The sequence below is a fragment of the Heptranchias perlo genome, chromosome 25, assembly GCF_035084215.1.
Source record: "Heptranchias perlo isolate sHepPer1 chromosome 25, sHepPer1.hap1, whole genome shotgun sequence".
Taxonomy (NCBI): Eukaryota; Metazoa; Chordata; class Chondrichthyes; order Hexanchiformes; family Hexanchidae; genus Heptranchias; species Heptranchias perlo.
This window is the reverse complement of record NC_090349.1, coordinates 31,899,247-31,912,206: the sequence shown is the minus strand read 5'-3', so window position 1 is coordinate 31,912,206 and position 12,960 is coordinate 31,899,247. Positions and strand designations below refer to the sequence as shown.

The window sequence follows — 12,960 nt, the reverse complement described above, 5'->3', positions numbered from 1 at the left end:
GACCTGAAAAAACAACTGTTTTCAACTCCCACATGCCCCCGACCCACCCATTCTTGGGGTTTAAAATCACCCCCAATGTTACAACAGAGCAGATGGAGCTTTACTCTGTATTTAACATACTGAACCTGATCTGGGATGCTGACACTGGGGGCCCAAACAGAAAGTGTTCCAGTTTCCATTATTGACATCACTTGCCTTGTTATGAATTCATTTCATGCCTAGGACAGACCCCTGTCCAACTGTCCTTGCCTGTCTGGTCCATTTAAACCCAGAGTACCCCCTCTTAACACATTCCATTTTAACCACCATGATCACACAGCTTCCTATCCCCCCCCCTTTCTCAATGGGAGCATAGTTCAACAAAGATGGTTTGAAACTCAGCTGTGTGGTACTTGTAAGACATTGATTAATTCATTTTCATGAAATTCCTCTGTTTCTTATTTTAATGACATTGATGACCCAACAAGTAATGAACAGCTAAATTTCTTAAGAACTTATTAACCAGTGTGGTACAAATATCACAGCCAAATTTCAATCTAAAAGTATCTTGATGCTGAATAAAGTTTCGTCTCCTTTTTCTTCACACTCACCTGCAATGTTCCAACTTATTCCAATAGTAAGGAATGGTCAGTTTTCTGTTTCAGAAGTTATTGCTATCAACAGGGATATTTGCATGAGTATCACACTGAGGTTGTCAGCATCAATATATTTGCCATCCTTCATTCAAACTAAGTAAAAGTTGACATATTTCAATTAAAACCATGAATATAATAAAATGTACAAATATAAGAAAAGATAGTCCTGAAATATCTCCTTTTATATCCATTGATCTGTACATTGCAGTCCTGTGATGGCCCTGAGCTCTGGAATTCCCTGCTTAAACCTCTCTGCCTTTCTACCTCTCGCTCCTCCTTTAAGACGCTCCTTAAAACCTACCTCCACCTGTCCTAATATCTCCTTATGTGGATCGGTGTCAAATTTTGTTTGATAACGTTCCTGCAAAGCACCTTGGGACGTTTTACGCCATTAAAGGTGCTCTATAAATGCAAGTTGTTGTGATGTCCTATAAGTTATCTGTCTACTGCACTGTACCACTATTATTAGTGGAAAATGAGCTGAAAGCAAAGTACACTGGCTTTGAACTGGAGTCTCCAGTTCTCACTGAGTAAAGGAATGAGAGTTCAGAGAGAGGGGATGTAGAGAATTGAGGGCCAGATTTGTCTCAACTCAGTCTTGTGTGCACTAAAATAAACTAATTGAAAATTCCTTTAGGTCAGTTTGGGGCACTAACAACATTGCATCACAAGTGGCAAGTCGATCTCAGCCACATGGTGAGGAGAAGGTGCTTCCCAACAGAGACACAGAATAAATGAGTTCTTTCCTGGTGTCTGCAGTTAGGTACCACCTTATCACAGAGCAGAATTTGCAGGGTTCGGGGAGTAGGTCACTCATCTGCATTGTCAGATAAAGAGCATATGATGTGGAACGAGGGGCATCTAAGGAGATGAAAGAGAGAAAAACTGCTAGACTGTGGCCCAAACTAACAATTCTTTTTGCAACTTGTTGTCCAGGCTTTGATCTGTGTGAGGTGGGTCAAGAGGAAGTGGTGTTGAAGACGGGGAAGCAGGCGAACAGAAAGACCATGCACTTTGCTCTCCAGTCTCTGCTTGCTTTGTTTGGTGAGTTTTGAAACATGCTGTTACAACTGAGCTGTTTGAAAAGCAGATGCCGAGAACCGTTAAGTAGCGATCTAGATCAATACTGTACAAGCCAACTAAAACTGAGGTGAATGGAATTGGAGGCAGTCGATGACATGGATTAGTTGGAAGGTAGGAGGTGGAGAATAGAGATAAAAAAGACATTCTCGGAATGGCAAGCAGTGACAACTGCCGTCATCCAGGGATCACTGCTGGGATGCTAGCTCTTCACTCTATCGGGGCACTCGCAGGCAGCATGCGTGGGAGATAGGACTACAACATTTGTAGCCTTGATTCTCCAACTTGCGTTTCCTGTGAGCATGGCTCCCCATTTGGGAGAAAGGGATCATAGAATTACCCCTTCTGTATAAATGACCTGGATTTGACAATAGAGGGGAATATAACAGGTTTGTACATGATACTAAGCTAGAAGTATAGTGAATTGCGAAGAAGAGAGCAGAAAATTGCAAAAGAACATAGGTTAAACAAGTGGAATAATGGCAGATGCAGTTTAAAGCAGTAAAGTGTGAGATAGTACACCTTGGATGTAAGAATGGCTGATAGAAATATCATCTAAATAAAGAAGCAAGGGGGGGAAATCATAGATTAAGAAAGGAATTGATGGGTACAGGTACAGAAGTCATCAAATGTTTACTTGCAGTTGCAAAAAGCAACCAGATGGGATGCTGGGCTTCATCAGTACAGATGTAAAATATGAGTACTGGTCAGAACTCATCTGGAGTACTAACTATATGCTGTATTGGGCAACCCAGCCTACAAGGATATATTGACTTTGGAGAAATTCCAGCAATGATTTACCAGCATGATCCCTGGGATGAGATGTGATGAGAGACTGGATAAACTGGGGTTTATTCCCTGGAAATGAGGAATATAAGGGGTGATCTGATCAATGTACTTAAAATAATGAAAGGAATTGACATGGTAAATGAGAATGATTCCTTACTCTAGTAGATGAATCCAAAATAAGGTGACATAATTTTAAAATTAGGGAAAAAAAGTGAATCCAGGAAAAAGTTCTTTTACAGAGGATTGTGAAAACATGGAATGCATTGCATCAAAAGACTATGGGGTAGAAATTGGACCTTGTGCCCGTTTTGCGGGGGTAAAATGGGCACAACGAGGGCCATTTTTGGGCACTAATGTCCCGCAGTAAAGTACGCCTGAAAGACATCCGACCGAATATTGGGTCAAACCATTTTTCAGGCATCCCTAGCAGACGCCCAAAGTAGGGGTTAGGCCCCTTACATGTGTGAAGTTGCATACCGTTAAGCGGAGCAGGAACCAGGCCTGCTCCCCCCAGGATTCTTCAGCAGCTGCTGCTGTCTAAGCAACAGCTGCCAACAAGAGGTGAGTTTTGTTTTAGAAACATTTCAAAATTGGTTCCTGTGAAACCTAGGAGGAGCAGGAGTGCTCTCCCGACTTGACTGTATCCCGATCGTCCCCCCTCTCCTGTTGCTGCTCCAACCTACTCCCGGGACTTACCCAACATTGAACTTCTTAAAGTAGGCGAGCTGTCTGTGGAGACGCAGCAGGCGCAGGCAGCTCTCTCAAATAACATTAAGATCAGAAGCCCAATTTTGTTCAGGCTTCAAGCCTTCCATTTGGAGCATTCTCCATGTGCGCATATCCCATTTCAGGCCCAAAATGGGCCTGATGGAATTTCAGCATGTACATATGCAAAATAAATTGACTTGTCCCAAAGGGAAATAGATACTTACTTGGGAAGTAAGGATGTTAAAGGATATATGGAGAAAGGGCAATTGGGATTCAGAAGATAGAGCTACCATGACCAATAAAATGAAACAGCAGGGCCAATGGGCCAAATGATCTGCTCCAATATTTCCAAACAGCACCACACAAATGATTCTGACAACTTCTGGCTCCTGTACAAAAACCACAAACTCTTACACATGTTCAGAATCGTTAATAGGTGCTTTAAAAGTATCAGCTTGGCTCAGTTGGTAGCATTCTTGACTCTGAGTCAGAAGGTTATGAGTTCAAGCCTCAATCCAGTATGTGAGCACATAATCTGTGCTGGCAATCAAGTGCAATACTGACGGGAGTGCTGCACTGTCAGAAGCACTGCCTTTTGAATGAAATTTAAATGAGGCTCTCGGCACTTGTTCCAGTGTTCAAATGGACATTCAAAATCCTCGAGGAAGAATTGCTCTGTTGAAGAATATGCAGCTGAACTGTAAATGTGTTCTGTTGAATGTATTAACAGTGTTGCTGCACATTGCAACCAGAGCAGTTCTTCCACCCTCAAGGCACTATTGGAAGACGAGGAAGTTCTCCTTGTGTCCTGGCCAATCAGTACAACCAAAAATGTATTGTCTGGTCATTGATTTTATTGCTGGTTTGTCATCCTCCCATGCACAAAATGGCTGCCTTGTTTGCCTATATTTCAAAGTAATTCATTGTATCTGAAATACTTTGAGACATTTCTGAGAGATACCAGTCTTTCTTCCTTAAAAATTAATTGTAACCTAGCTCCCTCAATGGCTCAACGTGTAAATATATTTTGTGGTGTGGTGTTAAGGCATACAGACCAGAGGACTCATGAAATGTCCCTGATCTGCATGGAGTTATCTGATCTGAACAGTTCCTGCTCCTGGTCATTATTCAGTGATCCCTGTTGAAAAGCACATGTGTGGATATCGGTTGAGGACAGGACCGGGCTTGGCTGTGATACCTTCCATATTCCAGTAACCTGCTGACACTCATTGTCTAGGCTTACACATGAAGAATGGACACTGGAGCGGGATTTTGGAGGGTGGCTGGTACTTGTGGTACTGTAACCCAACAAAGAGTCAGCAGCTTCAGGAGAGGAGAGGAGGGGAGCAGGTTGAAAACTTCAATTAACGTTGCTCCACCTCTTGCTCTCAAATTAAATGCTTCTTATTCAATTAACTCAGATCATGCTGATGAGGTTTATTGAATAGCATTTAGTAAGATTATCTATTTCGGTTGCAAAGGAAGCCTTGAATTAACGGTGTCAAAAAGTTTTTAAAAATTCATGATTCATAAGGTAAATTATTTTTTGTTTAAGTGTCACTTGACCTTTTAACGGAGATTATCTTGCAGAAGCAGTATTAGTTTTAATGGAATTACACTCGGCAAAAATGATTCATAATAGTAATCTCTGGAAGACTATGCACGCATGGAAGGATCTTATTTATTTATTTTATATAATTATTTATAATCTGATTTTGGTAGGCAACAGAAAGAGGGTGAGGAGTGGGATACATAGTATATTATATGAACTGCACATTTGTGTTGTGTACAGTTCATTCAATTCTGTAACAGATGAGTAACCTGCCCCCAAATAAATTAAATAAGAAGGTGTCTGCATAATTAGATGGGACCACATTGCGTATTCTGAATTATATTTGAAGTGTGTTCTTGGGTATCCACCAGAAATATTATAATTTATTTTGTCATCTTGTTTATTAATGTGTGTGGCTGCTCTTGATGCCTGCAACAGATTGTTCATCTATTTTATTTTGATATAAAATTATTTATTATTACATTTGTTTTTTCAGTTATTTTCTCCTGATTTCTTGGCATTCCCTCCCTCTCAACCAGGGTGCCAGGAAATTGAGTGACCTGTTCCAGGGTCTCTGTGCCAGAGGCACTGTAAAGCTGCTGCTAGTAGGTGTGTAGCTTCTGCTAGGGTGTGTATGATAAAGGCTGAGTGAGGGACACCACCTGGCAAATCTTTTCCCCTTTTTCTGGAAGCGTTTTGCCATTTTTCAGCATATATTCTTATGGTCCTCATCAGATTAAGAGTTCGCTGTGAGGTAAACTTCAAATGGTCGAGCTTGTTGGGCCAAATGAACTTTTTCTTTCGGGGAAATGTCCTATCCTCTAATGAGAACACATCAGAATATTTTGAACACTGCGGAGTTTATATAGACATAATGGTAGAATATATGTCCACAGAAGCTATCCTAAAGCTTTACAATGCACTGGTCAGACCACGCTTCGGTTCCAATTTTATGCTCCCAATAAAATCTGTGCTGGGAAGTTAGCCCACAGCAATGCATGCAATTTTGCAGCGTCAGATCATTTAAATAATTAGCATAAGCTCCCAGAACAACTTCTGGGACACCCAGTAGTTTGTACAATCGTTTTGTCCTCGCAAGCTGTTGCTACTGGCCAGTGACACAAAAGATGAAGTTGTTCACCCCACTGAAACAACAACAGAAGAAAAATATCCCAAGCGCTTCACAGAGGTGTAAGGAAAAGAATGGATGCTGAGCCAAAGAAGATATTTGAATGGGTGACCAAAAGCTTGGTCAAAGAACTGAGTCTTAAAGAGAGTCTTAAAGGAGGAGAGGGAGGTGGAGAGGCAAAGAGGTTTAGGGAGGGAATTCCAGAGTGTGGGACCCAGGCGGCTGAAGACATGTCTGCCAACGGTGAGGCAAAGGGAGCAGGGATGCACAAGAGGACAGAGTCGGAGGAACGGAGAGATCACGGAGCTTGTAGGGCTAAATGACAGAGGGCTGAATCTGTTGCGGACATCAGGAGCAGCCACACACATTAATAAACAACATGACAACAGAGATAGGGAGGGACGAGGCCATGACAGGATTTACAGGGACAAGAATTTAGAATTTGAGGCATTGGGGGACTGGGAGCTGATGTAGTTCAGCAAAGACAGGAGTAATGGGCTAGCGGTCCTGCTGTGAGATAAGATAAGGGAGGCAAAGTTTTGGATGAGCCGAAGTCTATGGAGGACGGGAAGCTGGCCAGGAGAGCACTGGAATAGTTGAATCTGGAGGTGACAAAGGCATGGATGACTGTTTCATTGGCAGATGGGCAGTGATGGGCGAAGGCCATCTTCGTGATGAAAAAGATATGAGGTTGGAAGCTCAGCTCTGTGTCATGTAGAATGCCGAGGTTCCAAACTGTCTGGTTCAGCCTGAGACAATGTCCAGAGAGAGGAATGGATTTGAGAGTGAGGGTACGGAGTTTGCGGTGGGTGCCGAGGACCATAGCTTTGGTCGTCTCAATATTTAGATATTGGATATGTGACCCGTGTGATACATATGTAGGTAGCAAACAGGCTGACATTGCAGATATCTCCAGTGCTAGCCTGGTAGGAGCATGACACAAAAATTGAGGGCCGTGCTGACTTTGAAGGCTGCTGACAGTGCTGTATGGTTCTCACATGTTGGGACAAGTTTTGCTTTAGCAGGGCATCTAACTGCGTGTGCCATTCGTTAGACGTGCCCTTGCACATTTAAGTTTGTAAAATTTTTTGCGTGGCAAGTTGCTGAAAATGCGAGCTGATAACGTCGCAGCGAGGGAAAGAGGGCACCTAGGACCTACCATAGAACCATAGAAAAGATACAGCACAGAAAGGGGCCATTCGGCCCATCGTGTCCGCGCCGGCTCGAAGAACAACAACCAGGTGCCCATTCTAATCCCACCTTCCAGCACCCGGTCCGTAGCCCTGCAGCTTACAGCACTTATAGCACTGAGTGAACAGGGCAAGCAACTGTGTATAAGAACATAAGAAATAGGAGCAGGAGTGGGCCATACTACCCCTTGAGCCTGCTCCACCTTTCAATAAGATCACGGCTAACCTACCTCAACTCCACTTTCCCGCTGTATCCCATTTCCTTTGATTCCCTTGGTGTCCAAATATCCATCAATCTCAGTCTTGACTATACTCAATGACTGAGCATCCACAGCCCTCTGGGGTAGAGAATTCCAAAGATTCACAATCCTATGAGGAAAAATTTCTTCACTCAGCTCAGTCCTAAATAGCCAACCTCTTATCTTGAGACTATGACTCCTAGTTCTAAGCTCTCCAGCCAGGGGAAACGGCCTCTCAGCATCTACCCTGTCAAGCCCTCTTAGAATTTTATACATTTCAAAGGAATCACCTCTCATTCTTCTAAACTCCAGAGAATATAAGCCCATTTTACTCAATCTCTCCTCATACGACAACCCTCTCATCCAGGAATCAATCTTCTGAATCTTTGTTGCACCCCCCCTCTAAGGCAAGTATAAACTTCCTTCGGTAAGGAGACCAAAACTGTACACAGTACTCCAGGTGTGGTCTCACCAGAGCCCTATGTAATTGCAGCAAGACCTCCTTACTCTTATACTCCAACCCCTTTGCAATAAAGGCTAACGTACCATTTGCCTTCCTAATTGCATGCTGTACCTGCATGTCAATTTTCTGTGATTCATGTACAAGGACACCCAAATCCCTCTGAATACCAGCATTTCTTAGTCTCTCACCTTTTAAAATATATTCTGCTTTTCTATTCTTCCTACCAAAGCGGATATTTTCACATTTCCCCACATTATACTCCATCTGCCACCTTTCTGCCCACTCACTTAATCTGTCTATCTCCCTTTGCAGCCTCTTTGCATCTTCCTCACAGCTTACTTTCCCACCTAGCTTTGTACCGTCAGCAAACTTGGATACATTACACTCGGTCCCTCCATCTAAGTCATTGATATAGATTGTTAGTAGCTGAGGCCCAAGCACTGATCCTTGCGGCACCCCACTAGTTACAACATGCCAACCCGAAAATGAACCATTTGTTCCGACTCTCTGTTTTCTGTCCGTTAACCAATCCTCAATCCACATTAATATATTACCCTCAATCCCATGAGTCTTACTCTTGTGTAACAACCTCTTGTGTGGCACCTTATCGAATGCCTTTTGAAAATCCAAATATACTACATCCACTGGATTCCCCCTTATCTACCCTGCTAGTTACACCCTTAAAAACTCTAATAGATTTGTCAAATATGATTTCCGTTCCACAAAACCGTATTGACTCTGCCTAATCATACTTTTTTTTATTCATTCATGGGATGTGGGCGTCGTTGGCAAGGCCAGCATTTATTGCCCATCCCTAATTGGCCTTGAGAAGGTGGTGGTGAGCTCCTTCTTGAGCTGCTGCAGTCCATGTGATGAAGGTTCTCCCACAGTGCTGTTAGGTAGGGAGTTCCAGGATTTTGACCCAGTGACAATGAAGGAACGATGATATATTTCCAGGTCAGGATGGTGTGTGACTTGGAGGGGAACATGCAGGTGGTGGTGTTCCCATGTGCCTGCTGCCCTTGTCCTTCCAGGTGGTAGTGGTCGCGGGTTTGGGAGCTGCTGTCGAAGGAGCCTTGGCGAGTTGCTGCAGTGCATCTTGTAGATGGTACACACTGCAGCCATGGTGCACCGATGGTGAAGGGAGTGAATGTTTAAGGTGGTGGATGGGGTGTCAATCAAGCGGGCTGCTTCGTCCTGGATGGTGTCGAGCTCCTTGAGTGTTGTTGGAGCTGCACTCATTCAGGCAAGTGGAGAGTATTCCATCACACTCCTGACTTGTGCCTTGTAGATGGTGGAAAGGCTTTGGGGAGTCAGGAGGTGAGTCACTCGCTGCAGAATATCGAGCCTCTGACCTGATCTTGTTGCCACAGTATTTATATGGCTGGTCCAGTTTAGTTTCTGGTCAATGGTGATCCCCCCAGGATGTTGATGGTTGGGGATTCGGCGATGGTAATGCCATTGAATGTCATGGGGAGGTGGTTAGACTCTCTCCTGTTGGAAATGGTCATTGCCTGGTGCGAATGTTACTTGCCACTTATCAGCCCAAGCCTGGATGTTGTCCAGGTCTTGCTGCATGCGGGCACGGACTGCTTCATTATCTGAGGGGTTGCGAATGGAACTGAACACTGTGCATGAATAGGGCACTTAGAAAATCAAATATTATGATTTTCTATGTGCCCTTTTACTATGTCCTTAATAACAGATCCTGTCATTTTCCCTACTAATGATGTCAGGCTAACTGGCCTGTAGTTTCCGGTTTTCTCTCTCCCTCCTTTCTTGAATAGCGGGTTACATTTGCTATCTTCCAATCCATCTTAACCAATCAGATTGAACGATTGTGAAATTAGCAGCACAAGGACTGAGAAGGAAGTGTAAATTAGAGAGGGTGAATTCAATGTCAAATCAGGTACAGAGAGAGAAATAAAGAGAGGGAAAGAAAGATTGGAGAGAGAGAAAGGAAAAGTAAAAAAAAAATTAAATTTGACCTTTTTAAAATCTCCAACAACATTGAACTATTACAAACGTGGAATGAGACTCCATGTTTGTAATAGTTAACTTCCATTGCCAGAGAGGTTGATTGGCAGTAATTAACATTATCATGTTGTTAAAAGGGTACTGGAATGGACAAGACTTAAGTTTCTGTGGCAAGTTTAGTTCATATCTACCGCGAAAATACAGCAACTTTACGCCATTTCAGTGGTGAGGTTGACAGCGAGGATGCCGTTTTCGCGAAACTAACGGCGGAGCGGCACATCTCAGACAGCAGCTTTTGGATATCCGTGTTTAACCGCACATCTGCCTGAAGTTGCTGTACCATTTGTGTATAAATAACAGCAAGCGCCATTAGCCTCTCCGTTATTTTGTCAGCAAAATCTGGGCTGTTATGTGCAGGTTTTCATAAAGAAGACGGCACAGCTTTGTCAGTGCCTTCCTGCCAAACTTCATTTCCTTAGGCACATCTCTATTATCAGGTAGCTGAGCCTGCTGCAGGAGACCCATTGGTCAGTAGTGCAGCAGGACTTAATGGTACGCAACATATGTCACTTGTCATAGTGACCCCCAATTTTCTACTTTTGCTTGTCTTTCTGTGCTAAGCCTAGAAGCAAAAAACATAGAAAATGGCAAGAGATTTCAATCTAGTTACCGTTAAATCATGAGTCCAGCAGCTTGATTTTCCTCCGCTATCCCACCCGAAAGATAGCCATGGAAAAGTGTACAAAATTGGGCTGTAAGGTCTATCGCCGCGTTACCACAGAAGGAAGAGAAATGCAGCGTGCAGGGCTGTGTTGGCTGAAGGCTGTGTTGGCTGAAGGCTGTGCCATCAATGATGAAATTGGGGAAAAGGAAAAGTAAAAGAGGGAAAAACATTGGGATTATTCAAAATAGCGTGAGATGCATGATGGGAGGATTGATTAACGAGTGGGATGTACTTTGATGGGCTGAATGACCTTTCCTCTTCCTGGACTTTGCAAAGATGTGTCCCTCGGTCCCTCTGAGGCATATCTGTAGCATAAATGAGATATTTGTAAATGTTTGTTCCCATAAACATATGAATAATTCACAGTGTTTCACTCTATTCCAGATTCCACGGAATTGCCTAAACGACTCAGTCTTGACAGCTCTTCGTCACTGGAATCTCTCTCTTCCTCTCAGTCTGTTTCCAATCCAACGGGACAGCCAAATCCGCCATTTTCTCCCACTTATGGAGATTCAATGGCTTCAGATGCCATCTCTGTGTACAGCCTCAGTTCCATCGCCTCCTCCATGAGCTTTGCTTCCAAGACAGACATCACTGGTGAAGGAATGCTCCAAAGGGGGCGACAGGACTATGAGAGGCCCAAGAACATTTACCCGCACAAGGCCGCCATGTTGCGAAGTAGATCTTCTCCACAGACAAGCAACACAAGCAGAGACGAGGAAGAGTACGATGGATTCTCCATTATTAGCAGTGAGCCATTAAGTGTCTACTCTGACACCCTCAGGGTGTCTGCCTCACCAGACAAACAAGAGGGGACTACAGAAGGAGTAGAACACAGCCATAACCTTGGAGACAGGCAAACATTCAAAGGCAATGCTAGTGCTTCCATTTCTCCCGCTAAAATAACCCTCATTCCAAGTCAAAACTCACCGTTTCAAAAAGTGGAATCCAGAAATAAACTTCTGAGTTCGGACACCGGAGAATCAGATCAGTCCAGTACAGAGACAGATAGCACGGTTAAATCCCAAGAGGAGAAAGTGACAAAACTTAATCCTCAGGAGCTGGCACAAAAGATTTTGGAGGAGACTCAAAGCCACTTGCTTGCTGTTGAACGACTGTATCAAAGTAGTGGACCAGTTGGCAAAACAGATTCTGCTGATGCTGACCATGGCATCACAGGGCTTCATGGATCTTCAGTTTTTAAATCTTCAGATACAAGTGCATTCAGTAGACCACTGAATGGCACTGGGCAGAAAAAGCAGTCTTCCCCAATAACCACAAAACCAAAGCCTCCAACACGGAGCTCATCACTTCAGAAGGTGAACTCAGGAAACAACACTCCTACCAATGAAATTACTGAGGTAGGTCAATCAGCAGGAGACTGCTATTCTAAAGGGGGCGACAGTAGACAAACCACAGCACCATCTTCACCTGTTGCGGAGTTACGTCAATCTCCTGGTTCCTCAACTGATCAATCTCCAATCAAGATCAAATATCCCAGCTCCCCTTACAGTGCTCACATTTCCAGGTCTCCAAGCTCAGGCCAACAGTCTCCAGCTGGGAGTAACCCTTCTCCCGCCCTCTCGTACTCATCCGCAGGCTCGGCACGCTCGAGCCCGGCTGACATCCCGGACCTGAGCAGATTAAAAATGACTGCCATTGACGAGAAGGTCAAGGCCGTCCACAACCTCAAAACCTTTTGGACTAGTGCTACACAGCCTTCGTCCAGGCCTGTTCGAGCTCTGCGATCCAACCCGGCTCTCGTGGGTTCCAAAGCTGATGCTCTAAGTTATTTGAATCTTTCACCAGCCAGACGCAGCAAGAAGGAAGGAAAAGAGGATAAATTTGAGCTTAAGGAATTTTCCAAGCTTCCGAACGCAGACAAGAAAACCCAGAATGGACGTGGTGGTTGCCAGGAGACCAGTAAACCAGCAGAAACAACGCAACCACCAAGTAGCATTCAGAGAGAGGCGCGTCCATTGAGATTCCCATCTGGGAATGGTTATAAATTCCTGTCTCCTAGAAAATTCTTTCCCACCTCAAAGTGCTGAAACGACCCCAACCAGTCACCAGATTTTTCATTGCCACGTGACCTTGTGGGACTAGCATGTACAAGCCAATTGTGTCGGACATGCACCATTTGTAAACTGAACTCGTTTGTTGCGTGAACAGTACTAACATTTTTATACTGTTAAAGGAAAAAAAAAGCAAAAAAAACTACTGTGTAAAAAAAATGTCATATTTTTATTGAATCAAAAAATGGCATTTTGCCTCGTTTCTTAGTCATTTAATGGTTGATAACAGTTTATAAATGTCAAAAATCACATTGGAATGTCAATCCTCAGTCGTCAGTAGTATTTGTTGAAAAAACAAAATAAACTAGGCTTGGCAGTTTTAGGTTGCACCCAATTTTTACTGAAAGTGACCTTCTTTTAAATTAGTGCCGTGTTCGTCAAATTTTTTGGTGCATTTCA

General features: G+C 43.6%; 1 protein-coding gene across 3 annotated transcripts in view; it reads left to right on the top strand.

The window, feature by feature from the left end:
• The window catches only part of ttc28 (tetratricopeptide repeat domain 28), a 626,907-nt gene extending 614,027 nt beyond the window's left edge, over positions 1-12,880 (top strand). For all 3 annotated transcript variants that reach the window (XM_068005926.1, XM_068005925.1, XM_068005927.1), the window contains 2 exons: positions 1,572-1,679; positions 10,871-12,880. In XM_068005926.1, coding sequence (XP_067862027.1) covers positions 1,572-1,679; positions 10,871-12,537 — 1,775 coding nt within the window. In that variant the 3' untranslated portion in view covers positions 12,538-12,880. The remainder of the gene's footprint in view (positions 1-1,571; positions 1,680-10,870) is intronic.
• The last annotated feature ends 80 nt before the right edge of the window (positions 12,881-12,960 follow it).